Source organism: Thamnophis sirtalis, unplaced genomic scaffold (assembly GCF_051295495.1).
Source record: "Thamnophis sirtalis isolate CommonGarterSnake01/CBP01778 unplaced genomic scaffold, rThaSir2_p1.2 scaffold_6, whole genome shotgun sequence".
Classification (NCBI taxonomy): Eukaryota; Metazoa; Chordata; class Lepidosauria; order Squamata; family Natricidae; genus Thamnophis; species Thamnophis sirtalis.
Window position 1 is genome coordinate 101,104,770 of NW_028261386.1, and position 17,205 is coordinate 101,121,974.

Sequence of the window (17,205 nt, forward strand, 5' to 3'; positions counted from 1 at the left end):
AAAACCTAGTGCTCTCTCTCCTCTCCCCCCCCCTCTCTTTTTCTGCCCCTCTCCCTCTCCCCCTATCTCCCCCCCCTCTCTCCCCCCCTCCCCCCGTGTCTCCCCCCCTCCAGTTATTTCCTTAGCAAGCCAAATTATTTGTTAATTACAAAATCCTAGTCTGAGACTGGCTTGTTGGAAGAGAAAGAAGCTTTCTTGGTAAACATTTGATTAGTACTGTATAACTCTCTGTAGGAGGACCCCATTCAGAGACAACAGTGTATTTCAGCATGGTTGTTTGCTAGTAAGGTAAAATTCATAGCAGTTATTGCCAAGTGTCCATATGCATCTTTGTAGAAAAAACAGTCTTAAACATATAGTCTTTAATAGTGATGTCAGACTTATATTCCATGATGCAAATGACTTGAATAAAACACCTGCATAATGTTGTTGTATGATGCAAAAGTACATTAATAGATCATCTGAGTCATTTGTGCCATGATACAATGCAACCTCTCTTGCCACTACATCTGTCTATGTTCATGGATATATTAAATGTATATTTTAAATAATTTAAACCTATTTGTTTGTGTTATTCCCGTTAAGACTGGCTATTTCACAAGAACTCACATGATGAACATCTTTCTTCCCAGATCATTCCACATCAAGTGGTACTTCCTCGTTTAAGCCCAGCCGCTCGTTGGTCTCAATTCCCACTGCCCATGTAATGCCATCTCATATCAACACTTCACTTTCAAAACATAGGGAACCTCTCAAGTCTAACTCTGCAAAGTGGAGCACAAACCTTTTGAGATCTGCTCAAAGCAGGCATCAGGGCATGTTGGACAGCTCTCTTGATATGAAAGATTTGAGGCCTGTAAGGAAGTGGTCATCGTTGTCTAAACTCAGCACACCTCTTAGTTGTAACCAGGATGGGAATGTTTATTCAGCAGAATGCAGGACCAACTTGGATATAAATGGAAGAGACAAGACTGCTTCACCACAATTAAGAACAAATGGGTCAAATTGCTTGTACAGGAGTATGGAACTATTAAAGTCTGAGGACAGAGAAAATGAGAAGAAAAAGAATTCTACTTTGAACTGCAAATACAAATTTGAAAGTTGCAGCAAAGAAGATTGGGGGGTTCCTGATGTCTCAAACAGGAGACATGCCTTAGATATGACCTATAGTGCCTTACCTGAAAGCAAGCCTGCTCCATTAAACTCTGAAGCTTTTCATCAAGAATATATAACTTTGGAACCACAAGCTGCAGTCCCATCCCAGGTTTCCATTCAATCTTCTGAAAGGACTCAGAGGTGGCTTACAGAACAATTTCGTACAAATCCTCCAGAATCCAGGCCTTCTGAGGAGTCATACAGCTTAACTCCTTGGCAGTTACAGCAACTTGAAGAGCTTAGAACAGGAAGTGAACACACTCTTCAGGTAAGAATAAAATTTCAGTGTTTGCTGCCACCAAGTGGTTTATGAGAAAAATAATACCAGGCATCATTCTGTTCAATGAATAAGCTTGTATCTGCTGTTCTGTTTTATTATAAATGTTTTCATTGAAATCAGTTGAGATAGCAGTTGTTATAAAATGGTGCTAACATATTTCACTTAATTCATCTCCCCATGCAAATATTGGAAGGAAGATTAAAAATGAATATGTAGCTTTGGCAGGCATCCATGGAGAGGCAGTGATAACACATGCATGGTACTATTATCACGTAAATGCTGCAACTTACATACTTGTGTAAGATGTCATACAAATATAATCATATTAAGCTCTTGGCAGCCCACTTCAGCCCAGAGCAGGATTCTCTAGCATTTCCTTTAACAAGATTTATTTGAAAAGAAATGGAATAAAGTTGCAGAAACTTAAGCAGCTGGACTGCTTTTACTTTAGAACCCACATATTAAAGCAGAAAGTTCGTACATTACCATTACAGATCACTTTTTATCTGATGTCCATATATGGCCGTACAAAGAAAGAGGGGAAATGCCAAAGTTTGTAAACACTCCTTAAGACAGCAGCGTGCTTTTTCAGGGTTATACAGATCCCTGGAAGATGATGGGCTGCTTCCAGAAATATCAGAGGGGCATGTGCAAAGATCAGGAAGCATATTTGCAGCTTTTTTTTCTTGATACCTTCATGTCAGCATTTATTCCTTGCAACTGATCTAGTCCTTGTAGTTTTATAGCCAAAGTTTTTCAGAAGTGATTTCCCATTGCCTGCTTCTTACAGCTTAGAGGGAATGACACCAAACGAGCATACCAAATCCTATTTATTTATTTAAACAAACATAGGTGATTCTTTTTTTAGTTTGCTTATTGTTACAGTTTAAATGCTTCTCAATTCTAAAAAAGATTCTTAGGGGTTTTACTGGGTTTGCATAATGTGAATGTTTCAGGTGACCGGTTACAGAGAAGCACACCCATCTTTTCCCACTTACCTATATATTTAGCTTAACTTGTAAATTGCAAACACTGACATTTTGTGGATAGACATCAGACAAGCGCACCTCAGTCAACTCGTGGTTGCATATTACACCTAATATATCAAGATGCTGATGGATAAGATGACATCCACATAATTCGATGCAGAGCTCTGGGTAATTCAAAAAGAATCCATGTTCCTTTGCAGTTCAGGTAAATTGAAAAAGAAAATATCTGTAAAATAGAGTGCTTCTTAAACTTAAGTCCTTGATTCACTTCATTCCAGTTGGCCAAAACACTTCAGGGTGATAATAGGATTCACTGAGGCAGTAAATATTAACATCATGGTTAGCATCAATTGTGCATTGAACTTCTGTGGTTCCTGTACGGAGAAATTAGAAGCTGCTCTTTCTATATTGTAGCAGAAGCTATAAAGCAGGGGTGTCAAACTGGCGGCCCATGGGCCAGATGCATCACGTGCAGGCCACGCCCATCCCAGCTCCGTGAAGGGGAAAAAAATCATGAAACATTCATGTGACGTCAACGTGACACCACAAGTTTGACACCCCTGCTATAAAGGAGAGAGAGAAGAGACACCACTATGGAGCCTTGGCAGTGTCTCTGCCCTACCAGTAAGAAAGAAGTACCTAGATTTATGTACCATGTACATGATCTAAAAAAATTAGGTAGCCAGCATTTATAAACTGTAAAGATTTATTTACTTGGCATAGAACACAGTATTTAATAATTAGTAGAACCTTATAAGGTAAGCCAGTTTTCTTTCTCCGTATGGTAGAGTGCGAAGGCTAAAGGGAAGAAGTAATGTTTTAGGTAAAGTCTTTTATTGAGTTTAGAGTAGAAGCAAGATTAAAAGTAAAGTCTTTGTTTTTTCTTAGCCTCATGACTATAATATTTGACCACATCACAGATTTTTCAGATATGTCATAGTTAGGAACAATAATTATGTAACAGTTTCATTTAACATTCCCAGTGTGACACAGAACAATGATATGAAAATAATAATTGTAACAACAATTATAGATACACACACCTATTTTACCTTAGTGTCATAATACTAATATGATCTTGATCTTTTGCTAGCTGTTAATAATATCATATATTTAAATGAAAAAATAGAGAAAAGTTTGGATTTCTATCATTTAGAATGCTTTAATAAAAAAAATGTTTCCTTCAATAACTTTACAAATCCTATAATGGTGAAGATTCGCTTATATGCCTATGTTTTATTGTGTGTTGTGAAAATAATTTTATGCTGAGAAATAGATGAAGTCATAATCTAATTTGAGTTTTCTTCCCGTTTGGGCTTTTTTCACCCTTGTGATATTGTTGCTGCTGAGTTCAGTGAGGAAATTAATATTGTCATACATTTTTGTAAATATGGAACATGTTATCTTTTTCATTATTCAGCAAAAGTGACACTGTTGATACATTAAAATAAATGACATGATAATGTACCGTGTTTCCCCGAAAATACGACCTGTCCTGAAACTAATGCCTTGCCACATTTTTCATGTGGGCAAAAATATAAGCCCACCCCCCCAAAATAAGCCCCCTGGACAAGCCCCCCCCGGCCAGGCAGAGCACCGCTCACTGACCTAGCGGTATCCCAAAGGCGCCAAGCTGTGGGAGCTGTGGGGAAGGCAATCACATTGCTTGGCGCCTTTGGGATACCGCTAGGTTGGGGAGTGGCATTCTGCCTGGCTGGAGGGGGGAGTTGCCGGGCGGCTGCTCCCTTGCGAGCGGGCTCCCGAAGAGCTGGGCACAGCCTTGGGCGAAGCAGCCATGAGGTGACCACGCTCACAAGCAACCGCCTTGCAAACCCCCTCTCCAGCCAGGCAGAGTGCCATTCACTGAACTAGGGGGTATCCCTGAGGCTCCAAGCCACGTGGTGATCTGCCCCCCCCCCCAGATCCCGCGACTTGCCACATTAGGGATATACCCTAGGTCAGTGCATGCAGCTCTGCCTGGCTGGAGAGGGGTTTTTTGCGAGCACCTGTTCCACCCCCAGCAAGCATGCCTCCCAGCCACACCATGCCGTGGTCCAGCTCTCTCTGCAGGTGCCGCCGCCACTGCCGTGCTCCGAGCATAACTTCTTCTCCGGCTTCCAAACTCCAAAACTTGGCTGCCGAGACTTCCAGCAGCAGCTGCTCTAGGAGTGCACTCTATGGTTGTGGGTTGGCTGCTGGAAGACTCTCTGTCCGGCAGCCCCAAAACAATAAGCCCTTCCCCTGTAATAAGCCTAGGCCATATTTTGTGGGGACCCTGTCTTATTTTTGGGAAAACACGGAATCAGTAACCCAGTGCATTTGTTGAAGTATTCGTACTAACATTTTCATGCAAGTAGACTTTGACTTGTGACTACAATTGAGCTCAACATTTCCATTGCTAAGCAAGGTAGTTGTTAAGTGAGTCACACCCTATTTATGACCTTTTTGCTGTGGTTGTTAAGTGAATCACTACAGTTGTTAAATGAATCATGTGGTCATTATGCGAATCTGACTTTCCCCTTTGACTTTGCTGGGTGGGAACATTGCAAATGGTGATCACATGATCCTAGGACAATCCAACTGTCATAAATGCATGTTGCCAAGCAACCAAATCTCAACAAGATGCAGCACTTTGGGAAGCCCTGAGCTTGGTGGTTCTTGAAATTCCTCAAAATGTCAAATTTTATTGTATTCCAGGTCTTATTTAAGTAAGTGCCCCCTCTCCCCAATATAACAAGATATTTGTGTTTTCAATGGCAAATTCCAGACTCCAGAAGCCAAGGATAGTGGCCTAAGTAAAGTTGAGAAAAAAGAGGTATAATCTGCTAAAATAAATCTATTTCTAGATTATCAGAATTTTTTTTTATAATTACTTGTATTTTTGAAAAGTTAAAAAAATTGTATTTGTTTTCTGAAGATATGTTATCAAACTTAGTTCATCTTATAACACTTATTATATTGCCGGCATTCTCAAGTTTTTGAGTGACTCTTGTCCTAAGATCAGCACACACACACATGCAACCCACAATACAAATAATCCTTGGGTTACAACAACAATTGGGTTCAGAATTGCCATCCCTAAGCAATGCGGTTGTATAGTGTGCTGTCACAAGACCATGTCACTTAGTGATGATAGTTCCAGCAGTCCCAGATGCTGTCATTAAGTGAGGACTGCATGGGTTTGTTAAGCCATGGTAATTGTGACTTCCAAGTTCCTGTGGGTTTCCCATTTACTTTGATTGTGGGAAGCTGGCAGAGGACATTGGAAATTACAATCACATCTAGAGTATAATTTCACTGGGTGTTTCATTTCTGTGTGAAATAAAGATAAGAAGAGAAAAAGTGGCAAATGGAAATATTTTGCTTCTTAGTTTCTGAAGTCTGCTTGAAGTTATAACTTGCAATATCATCACAATAAAAATCAATACATAAAAAAAATCTTAAAGTCACATTTTCTAATTGTCTTTCAGATTCCTCTCATCTGGCATGAAAGGCATAGGGAGAGAGTAATTGAATAGGACTTAGTCTGAAACTTTCTAACAGTGAATTTGAGAGGCAGACTCTCCCAAATAAAACTCTCAATAGAAACAAGCAGGCTTAGAAGTAATTTACATAAAGTATGGAAAGGTTAATATGTTTTTAGTGGAAAGATGGTTTGCTAAAAATGTTATTACAATAATACTCTATTATAGCACTTTATAATAGAATATAAATGCCCTGTTGTAATATTAACAATAATAAGCAATATAATCTTATGCACAGTTGTTCATAACGAAGTCTCATTATGCTCATTTTTATTCCCATGTATAGGTATCATCATCAAATATGTAGAAATTTACTCTGAATAAGTATTTGTCTTCATGTAGTTTTTCTACTTCCTCTAAATGGCTATTTCCCTTATCTCCAATATAAAAGTTACAGGTGATTTCATGTTCATATCCATTATTTTCTTCCTGTAGAGAATTTCATGTTTGTTTTTCCTTATTTCTACTTTAGGTTTCCGATTGCGCTGTTTATCTGATCTGTTCCATTGTAAAAATAATATTTTTTTAAATTTCAGTGGAAGCTTCCCTGATCTGCAGGGTTAAGCTTTTTTTGTCTTGTTAATTTTGTTCTTTATATTCATATAGTTTGAAGATTCAAGTTATCATGATGGCATAAATGAAGACTTTAAAAAAAACCCTCACATGAGCTTTACAAGAATAAACATAAGAACAAGAACCAAAAAAATAAGTAGAAAATTGAGTAACAGGTTGAGACCTCTATTTGCAGCAAAATCCATTGTGGCAAATTCTGCACTTATTTTACTTGCACTAGAAATCTTGATTGCTGTTATAAGCAGGTTCAGTTCAGTCACAGTGAGTTACAGTTGACATATGTGTGGGCTGCAGTACTCTTGTGTGAGCATTTCTTGACTCATAAGAGCTTTTTTTGTCCAATACCTGGAAAAAAATGATAGAGAGCCACAGCTAATGTGAGTACATAACCAATGCCTCTTCCTCAAACTCATCTTGAAAGAAAATATAGGCAGTCATCTAACAGGCAATAATTAACCCCAAATTATATATTGCCATTATTTTTTCATGTCAAGTAGGATAAAACCTCCCAATCCAAAATACTGTATTTTTCGGAGTATAACACGCACTGGAGTATAAGACGCACCCAGATTTTGAAAAGGCAAATTTTTAAAAAAAGTTTTTGCACTCTGCAGACCTCCCAAAAATGGCCCGTTTTTTGCAAAAACGGGTACAATTTTTTTTGTCAAAAAATGGCATGCATAGCCTTTAGGAGGCTTATAGTGTGCTTCTTGGGGAGGAGCAAAATTGAGCAAAAAATGGCTTGCTTCCCCTCATTTTTGCCCTCCGTAGCCCCCGGAGCACTCTGGAAGCCTCATAAACGGCTATGCTGGGCCATTTTTGCAAAGGGAGCAGGGTTTCAGGAGGCAAAAAAATGCTGTATGAGACGCACCCAGATTTTCACCCTCTTTTTTGAGGGAAAAAGGTGGGACTTATATTCCGAAAAATACGGTATGTCACAGTTTAATAAATTGTATTATTGATTATCTGCTTCAAGATATAGCAGCATTGTTAATTATCTACTTTTGTTCTAAATGTTGTTAACATTGTTTATAAAAGAATTTAATATAAAAAGCTAGTTTATATGATTAAAGATTACTCTTCAAAGCACATTTTTGATTATAATCAGCTACCTATGTTCTTTTCCATACTGTCTCACCTGTCTTCTCTGATCTGGAGGCCATTAAGGGGCTGGTATTACTACTACCTAGTCAGCAATGACCAGCAGAGTAGGGAATCCTTTGTCTTTTTACTACCCTTCATATTTAAACTGAATTTGAATAAAGAGTCAGTGAGTCAAATCTAATCTTTCTTCAAGCTCCAGGCTGAAGAGTGAGATGGACCATTAGATATCTGAGGCATAAGAACTATTTAAGGGAAGAATGGAACTCTGGTATACAGTATGTAAGGATGGCAATGCTATGTTTATTTCTGCTGAAATGAAATTAGAAGCTATTTCTTTACATATGTTTTTCTTTTTTGTGATTCATTTTTTGACTTTTATAATCTCTATTTTTTCTTCTGTCTCTGTAGTTTTTTAAAATCTTCATAAAAATTTCTTTAATAAAAATTATTCATCAAAAAATAAGGAGAGTTTACTAGTTAATTATCTGGCTATTCATTTTCAAATTTTTGCTACTCAGATGCAAGAACAAAATACTGTAACTGAATAAATGGAAAGGAAAGCAAAAGTTTGAAATTAAGTCTTAAAACTGAAACAGTTGGGAATAAAATGAATTTGGTTTTTACATTACTAACCTGTTTTTACAATTAATCTTAGAATTTCAGGTAACCTTATGGACACAAGCAGTTTTTATTAGAATGATTAGAATGAAATTGTACACAAATGCTGCCTTTTGGGGGGGCATGTGAGCAATACCACAACACGATGTCAGTCTCACACTTCCTTGTCTCCCTTGGAAATGCTGCCTCCAGCAGATTTCCTATGTAGATACTTACCAACTTCCAGAAACCACTTGAAACCAGTATTGATATCTGATAGTTGATATTGTTTTTTATGTAATTGTTCTTTTATATTAAATGGAGTTTTGTTCAACATTGCAGAATCCAAAATTGGGAAAGTGAAAGAAGGTCCTGAAATAGGCAATAATGATGTGAAAACAATGATCTTTAGATTTAATTTTGGCATATTTATTTATGGTCAGATACTCTATAGTGTTGTACAAAAATGACTGAACTCATTTTCGTGTATTAAGCAGTGAGAATTAAAATAAAATATAATACCTTGTTAAACAGTTAGCTTTCATTTTATTTTTGGAAATTTTAGAGCTGGTTGTTTCTCGGTAGGGAAAATAAATTCATATGTAACAATTATGTTATGAAGAGTACATTCTCAGTGAGTGGAATTATTCTAAGATTGTAATCAATCATTCAACATTTGTTTCTTACTACTTTAGGTATAGTGATATTAAATACACATACATGTATAGTTAAAGCAACAGCCTATAAACTTCATAGAAGTGATAAGAAGAACCATTCTATAAAAGATGTTTCACACAACCAAAATATTTTTATCTGTAGTCCACTTAATGTCATATTTGGGGAAAAATTGAAATCAGATTCAAATATTCACTTTTTTTAAGCTGTGCTAAAAAACATGCTATTTATTTTATGCAGTCTAATGACAGATTGAACCTCTAATGCAAACAATAAAAAGCTGTTGTACAGATTTATTTATTTATTTTGACTATGACTGATTCTTCACAGAACAAAAACATGAAAAGATTAAACTTGCAAGAATTCACCATCTAATCCTCTTGCTAAATTATATGAATGAAGAGCAACTGTATAATGAGTTACCTGGAAGATATCAGTAGTGTTACAGGAGAGAATATATTCAATATTTATAAATACATCAAATTAGACAATCCATGAGATCATTTTTGAGATATTTGCTTAACTAATCAGAAAAAAAGCCAGGCAAACAAGCAGTTTGGAGTAGGATCAACCCCTGGCTTCCTGCTGGCCAGGAGGAAGACTTGCAAGCATTGGAAATGCTCATCATTATCTTGCAAAATTTCAATTCCAAGGAGTAAAGATTTTGGATATATTCTTTAAGTTATCGCATTTCAGGTATATTGATTCAAAAATTGTTGCCCTATGATATACCATTTCAAAAGTATATTTATAATTGTATTTCAATAGAACGAGGCAATAAATATGCAGTGCTTTATTGTCTTTTCAAAGTTTATATTATGAATATGTAGGGGGAAAGAAGTTAATAAATGCTTCAGTTAACAATCCAAGTACTCCTAGAATATATAAGGATTTAATTGTGCATTTAATAGTGCATTCAGCCCATTCTTTATTCATGAAAATAAGCACTTATAGCTGATTAGTAATAACAAACAAATAATCTGGAACCAAAATTTCAAGGCTGCTATTTAAAATTTTATAGTTGGACATTTTACACATAACACTAATCATCAACATCCACAGAAGTCTTCCTTTAAAAATGAAGCAGGTGAATTAGCTCATGCATCGCCTTGTGATAGTAGTTTTCAAATCACTGTTCAGTACAGGTGCTTTTAATGGTTACAGTGAGTAAGAGTGGAGGTGGTGAGAAATTTTTTAGACCGAGTGCTGGACTTTCTTGCATAGATTTCCTTGTGCTGGATGTTTCTTGTTTGGTTCTTTTCTCCTTCTCGTGCATTTCCCATTGCATAAGATAGATCAACCAAAAATACTGGACTTCAAAGAAGCATCACAATGATGCATATTAGCAACAGACATATCAAGATAAGACAGAAGTTTACAAAAAGCTCCTGAAGCCTTTGCCGTGTTTGTGGATGCACCTCAATAGTTGAGGCTCTCCTCAGAGCAGAGCGAGTTATGTACTGGACCTTCTCCATGGCAACAGGAAAGCAGAAATTTAAGAAAGAATGGGTTTCTAAGAAGCAGAGACTTTCAGGGAGAGTGCTTAATATCTTCGGTTTGAGAAGTTTTAAGAATCTTTGTGGAGCTAGGGAAAGTAGGAAAGTGAAGTTAGAATTACAGCATACAGTGGTTTAATCAGCAAGTGTAGATTATTTCAAGGTGACAATGCAACACATTGTATAGTGAAACAAAGTCTTAATAAGAAACAAAACATGTATAACAGTATTCTAAATGCAGATTGCGGTAAATATATTTTAGTGCCTTCATGGTGTATATAAGTTGGATAGCTACAACTGTACAAAGAATTTGTGAACAATTTTAGCCCTGCGGTTAAATGTCCTAAGATGTTCTGTTGTGTAAAATAACCTGCATAGGAAAGCAGTCTTGAGATACAGTAGATGTTTGACACATCGGTTGTGATTTGTGACTCACTGAGCTGAGTTCAGTCCACCAACCATGTATGGTGATGACTCAGAGGACTCATTAAGCCTTCTCCGTTTGATGCCCACAAAAACAAAAAAGCTGTCAAGCACCTGACAATCCAAAAAACATAGTTGGTGGGTTGTGTTCAGTTTGAGCCATGATTTTTGCTGGAATGGTTTGCATAATAAATGTGCTTCACAGTCCCTGCTTTTCTCTACATTATTTTCGGCCCTCATTTGGAGATTAAGGGCAATAGTCTATTAGCCATCAAAAATATTTGCCTGACACTATGTCCAGTTTCTTTTTTTATCTTACATTTGTCAAGGGTTGATACTGTAATAACAAAACTGTATTCCCAAGGGACTCGGTAAAAATGGTATCACTCTTCTGGCCAAATATGGATACATTTATTCTAAAATGTTTATCCTACTCCAGCGGGCTATCATGAATTAAATAGTTACAGAACAAACACATTTGCTAACTTAACACTTGACAGATATACCTCTAAATAGATGGTAGAAATATTTATTTTATTGATAGGTTGTGTCACATATATCACTCTGTTGAATTTCACATTGTAATGGCATTTATTTTATGGAATTTTCCATTTTATTTGGAAGGATCAGCAGTTTACTTGTTGATTATAATATAATTCTGTTTCTGACAAGGTTAGCAGCTGCTATTTCAATATTTAAAAAATGGAAAAGGAAAAACTAAAAGAATTAATGATTAATCCTTATATACTAGCCTTCATTTTACGTCAATATGCAACAGTCAGCTGACATTAATTTGATTAATGCTATCACTTTGCTTACAAGACTTTGGTAGTATTTTAGAGTTGTTCTTTATTTTATACCAGGAGATAATATCAGAACTACTGGTATTTTGAAGGAAATGGGAATCCTATGGAAATTTTTAGACCAATTGGGACTGTGATTCATTTTTTGTTCTGAAAAAGTTACTATTTAAATTTGGCTAAAAAGAACTCTTTTTTTCTTCTTGTGCCTAAAAACTGAATTCTTGCAATTATGCTGTAATAATGTTTTTCTGTGTTTTACTGATATTTACATATGATTTTTTTTCATCTCATTTGGAGTATTATGGACACTTGAATCCCTCAAATCAGTTTAACTGAAATTATAATTCAGTGTATTAGGGTGTCCTGGTGTAGAAAAGTGGTTTTGAAAGATGACCAAGTACTTTTTTTTTATTTTAATAATTCATTCACGTTATACTTTGAGTTCTTATGTCCCAAGCAATACAAGCTCCAGTTGACTAAAGTCAATAGAAATTCTGTTTGTAGCTTTCTATTTTGTTATATTGTACAGTACTGTTTTAATTCCAATTGTCATAACTATTGGACAGCACACAATCCTTTTCAATTTTAAAAAATTAAATCAAGTTTTATTGTGTAGTGAAAGACTGGCTGGGTATGTTTCTGGAAGATTCTGAAAATTTTATGTATTATGTAGTGAAAGACTGACTGGGTATATTTCTGGAAGGTTCTGAAAACTTACTAAGCATTTTATTGGTTTTCGGGACCCAAATTATGGTTTTTAATTTCTTCGATTTTTACTCTTCCTGATTAAAATGTAGTGTTTTAATGTTACGGTTTCAGTGTTATTTAGATGTTATGTTTTGTTAAAATTTATGTCCATCTATCTGTCTTCTCTGCTTGTTTTAGAAACTATCTGGACTTTGTTGTAGTTTTAGAATCAAAACCTCCTTTACAAACAACTGAATAGTGAGATTGTTTTCCCATTAGAGGTCATGAGTCTCCTGCTGCTTGAAATTTTGGCAGGTGTCAGTTATTAATTTCCAAACAAGTGAAAACCAGAGGGTTTTTTTTTCATGATCTCTATTGCATTAATTGGGAATCTAAATTATGTAGTCAATGATGGATCTGAAGTAAAATATATTTTAGAAAATACTGCATTATTTTGTTAATTAAAAGTAGACATTAACAGTTTAACAAAATAAAGAATAATTTGTTAAGAGATAAATAATAGGAAATGCCCAGAAAACTATGGGAATGAAGACTAAACTTAGTAAGTAAGTGGATCAAGAAAGTTGAAAAGAAGCAGTAAGTGAAAAGAAATATTAATGGTGAATATTAAGAGGAAATTAAAAATTATTGAAAAGTGGATAACTTTTCAGTGACATTTTGCCTCCTTTGCAATCCAAGAATCAGATTGGTAGATGTTTTCTCAAAAGAAATAATGGAATTACCCTCACCAGGTTTCTTTTGTTTTAAAAGGAGGGTTAGGCATGTTACATCCTAACATCCAAAAATGTTGATTGTTCAAAACTTGTAAATTTGCCAGTCTATTTGGTTGCTGAAACTGAATTTGTATTTGGTGAAAATGCAACTTTTCTCTAAGAATATATTATTCCGTAAATCAGCTTTTAAATTTTGCTAACATTAATGTTTCATTCTATTCTATTTACACAAGAGTAAACCTTACAGACTATCTTGGAATTTTATCCCAAGTAAGCATTCTAGCAAGTTTTATATATTAAATCTGGATATTTTAAGAGTGTTTCCTACTAAAATGCATTTTGGTTTTGCTAGTTTCAAGAGGCTTTATTCTTTTTTCACATTTTTGTTCCTGTTATCATATAGCCTTGTTAGTTTGAGATTTAATAGATGATAAAATCATTTAATATCAGTCATTTGGAATCTGACAACTATCCTGCACAATATTAGATTCTAAATTCAAGATATCTATAACAGGTTTAAATAGTTTAGTCAGGAATTGTAGAATCAGAACTGTTGACTAGGATTCAGAAAAGGACTACTAGATCTGCTTGCCAACAATTCTTTGTCCGTTTATTTCTTTAACATCAGATTCATCATTCTATTCCAAAAACAATAGTATTAAAGCTAGTTTGTCCAAAAAGGGACTTCTGCTGAACATTAAGTTCTTCCCTATATTAGTCTTTTGGGACTTCTCTGATTTGCTTTTGGGATCCAATATCTCCTTAAACATAGGTGGCTCAGTGGTTAAGATGCTGAGCTTATCGATCAGAAAGGTCGGCAGTTCGAATCTCCTGCGTGAACAGGGGTTTGGGTTAGATGACCTTCAAGGTCCCTTCTAACTCTGTTACTGTTAACCTAATATATGGTTCATTTGCTTGGCAGCAGTAAATATAAACATATTCAAAATACATTTGTTGATACCAGATCTAATATATGGATACTACAAATGATTGTTTTAAACAATCATGAAACTGTTTATATATCTAACAAAAGTTAAACTAAAGAGGAGAGGAATGCTAAATAGCAATAGCAGTTAGACTGCGTCACAGTACTTTACAGCCCGCTCTAAACAGTTTACAGAGTGAGCATATTGCCCCCCAACAATTTGGGTCCTCATTTTTTTACTGACCTTGGAAAGATGGAAGGTTGGGTCAACCTTGACCCGGTGAGACTCGAACTGCCAAACTGCAGACAGCCAGCAGAAGTAGCCTGCAGTACTGCATTCCAGTGCTATAGTCTAGATATTATTTTTTTTGTAGAAAGAGCTGAAATTTTAGATTTAACGTCATTTACTAGATTTCTTTGTTCCTTCCCCACTTCTTTTCTTTTTTTTCTTTCTGTCACTCCTCTCTCCCTCTCTTTGGCTCTAATATGCATACAGAATGCTTGATATGTTTGCTTCTTTTATACAACAAAAATAAACACAGAAGGTATCTTACACTTGAGTTCTATATCAAATTATAATGTTCAACAAAGGTATAGACTTATTTGTTACTGGAATCAGGATCGTTAATAGGAAAATCAAAAGTTCTATTATAATAAAAGTAGAATCCCTTACCTTAATGACTGATGATTACTGAATTATATGAAGATGTGCTGTGGGAAACTAAAAGACGTTCTCTGTCATCAGATTTATGGGAGCAACTGAAGTTCACTGAAGGAAAAAAATAACAAAAGTTTCATAGGCTGGGCTCATGATGTCATTCAGGAATTTAACTCCAGTGATTGGTTACACAACAGATTGCAAGAACAGAGAGATTGCAGACCTAGCCTTGTTTAGGGCAAGGATGTTTAGTGTTTGCTTTCACAGGGAAAAAGTAGAGATAGAACATGTCCACAACTGAAGAAATCCAAACAAACAAATGATAGTTCTGTTAATAATATTTAGATAGCGCTTCATTTCCTTCCATTCAGCTTGAATAATAATACTTACCTTTCGGTATATACAAACATAAATCTACTAGGTGTAAAAAAAAACCATGAAATTAGATGTACAATTTATATATACTTAGGGGAAACATACTTAGACATTAGAAATATGGATGACCTCTAGATAATATCAAATATGTACCCCAAACTCCAACTTTTAGTGGTCATCCAGATTTTTGCAAGCCAAATGTGATAGCTCAAACCAAGCTAATATTCAGATCATTTTTCAGTTAACAAATCTGTACACCACAGATACTTCAAATGAAACTTTCTGCTGTTCTTAAAACATTGTGTTGAAGAAGAGTTTATCGTGTTCATTTTAAAATTATTTTAAATATTTCAGTAATGCTTTATAATCAGGACACCCTCAAGTCTACTGAAAGGACATTTGTTGTTCATTGGTGAGGGGATGACATGGCAGTCTGGTATTGTGTTCTTAAATTAGCATTTGGATTTATAGTTCAGATAATTTGGACATTGAATGAACATGCAGTCTTGTTACTATGTATACTTCTTACTTAAGCAGTTCAAGAAATCCTATTGCCAGGTGAATTTGCAACATTGGCAACAATATAAGATATATAGCTTTAGGTGACAGGCGATTTTGGCCTTTCTATTAGCTGAGATAAGCATTTCAGGGTGCTATAAGCGGCAGTCTTTTAAGTAACAGTTATTGTTCCTTGTCATTGTTGAAAGTACACAGACTTTTAAGAGAGTGGTATTTGCCCTTTCAAAAAGAATCTTCTTAAGATAGATTAGATATTTTTTTTTTTACATACATAGCATTGATATTTCACTAATGTTACCCAAGCTATTGGCAAAGGTGTCCTGTGTTTCATCTACTATATATTTATTAATTTAAAATATACATGGCTAGTATTTTTTATGCATACATTTTATTTTATTTTTATTCAAGTAAGTAAAAATGGCGTGGGGTTAAATGAATATCCCCATAAATTAGATGCTGCTTAAGAATTTTGGAAGTTACATTCCCAACATATCTGGAGGGTCTCAGCTGGGGGGGGCGGTGCAGTGTAGGTGCATTGGGTATGTTGGCTTCTGTTACAAATGAGTTGGATATATGCTGTTATGCTGCACATTTCACATTCTTACCTCTTGGCATCAGTACATTAGAAATATTGAGTTAAACCTAATGTAATTTACTGTGCATGTCATTATTGGTTAATTTTCTTCTGACCAGAAATCCCTGAATACTTTTAATTCCAATAGGAAACAATACCTGTATATTTATATCTCTCTTTTCAAAACTTTTAACATCCCAACTGTCCTTTTATCTCTTCTGATCTCTCAAGAATACCAGTTTTCTTTTCTTTTTTCAGGTGTCATGTTTGAAAAGCAAACTGGTAGTTGTGAACTATGAAGGGTGTGGTACCATGTCAGGATTTAAATCTCATGGCCTTGATTCAGTCACCCTACTCCAAAATCTGAGTTTCCTTTCTCTGTTCCTGCCTATAACAATAAAGCAAATCATTCTTCTATGCTCTCGGGGTCCCCTTGCTTAGAATCCCTGATATGTAAACTACACATGCATGACATGTATTGTATATTTTCGTATGTCTAAAATACTATTTAGACTAATCCCATTTCATCAATTATTGGGTTTTATATGACATTTTAATCCCATCCATGTACAAATTTCTATTTCTGTTTACAATAGACCTTGTAAAACATGGTGTTTTATTCCTCACGTATTTGGAATTTTTGTAGTAATCTGTAAAATGAGTCTCTTCAATCATATATAGTGTTATACTTTCTCCAAACAGACATTTTTTAAATAAAGTAAAATAAATGTGACTCATTCTTCCTTGAATTTAGTATTTGCAAATTTTAGGGAACCTTGTGTTTGGGTGTGAAGGATATTTGTAGGGAAAGAGAAAAGAGTTAGAAATACATTTTGAAATTAAACCAGATACAGAAAATTCCTGAGAAATGTTAGAAAAATGCTGAATGATTTGGAATATTAGCACACTTAAATGCAGCATGCTTGGTGTTTTGTTTTTTTAATTTGCTTCAAGGGACAAAAATATGCAGCTGCTGCTTACATGACCTTAAATGGAAATAATCTGGGCTTTCTCCAGAGAGATTAAGAATCTACTACTAGAACTTCCTTCCTTCCTTCCTTCCTTCCTTCCTTCCTTCCTTCCTTCCTTCCTTCCTTCCTTCCTTCCTTCCTTC

At 35.3% G+C, this 17,205-nt stretch overlaps 2 protein-coding genes across 4 annotated transcripts in view; one reads left to right on the forward strand and one right to left on the reverse strand.

Annotated features, from left to right (window-relative positions):
* The window catches only part of CEP85L (centrosomal protein 85L), a 113,552-nt gene that overhangs the window by 56,104 nt on the left and 40,243 nt on the right, over positions 1 to 17,205 (forward strand). For both annotated transcript variants that reach the window (XM_087718569.1, XM_087718568.1), the window contains one exon: positions 633 to 1,423. In XM_087718569.1, the coding sequence (XP_087574695.1) occupies positions 633 to 1,423 (791 nt within the window). The remainder of the gene's footprint in view (positions 1 to 632; positions 1,424 to 17,205) is intronic.
* PLN (phospholamban) lies at positions 6,202 to 14,846 on the reverse strand. 2 transcript variants are annotated; one of them, XR_015697060.1, is made up of 2 exons: positions 14,639 to 14,846; positions 6,202 to 6,866 (listed from the first exon to the last, which is right to left on the reverse strand). XR_015697060.1 is itself a non-coding variant. In XM_014071568.2 (2 exons), exon 2 carries the CDS (start codon positions 10,370 to 10,372, stop codon positions 10,214 to 10,216), a length of 159 nt encoding a protein of 52 aa, XP_013927043.1. In that variant the 5' UTR covers positions 10,373 to 10,482; positions 14,639 to 14,756; the 3' UTR covers positions 9,771 to 10,213. The 2 variants fall into 2 exon arrangements, 1 of the variants encoding a protein (XP_013927043.1); XM_014071568.2 differs by lacking the exon at positions 6,202 to 6,866 and adding an exon at positions 9,771 to 10,482 and having other exon boundaries at positions 14,639 to 14,756.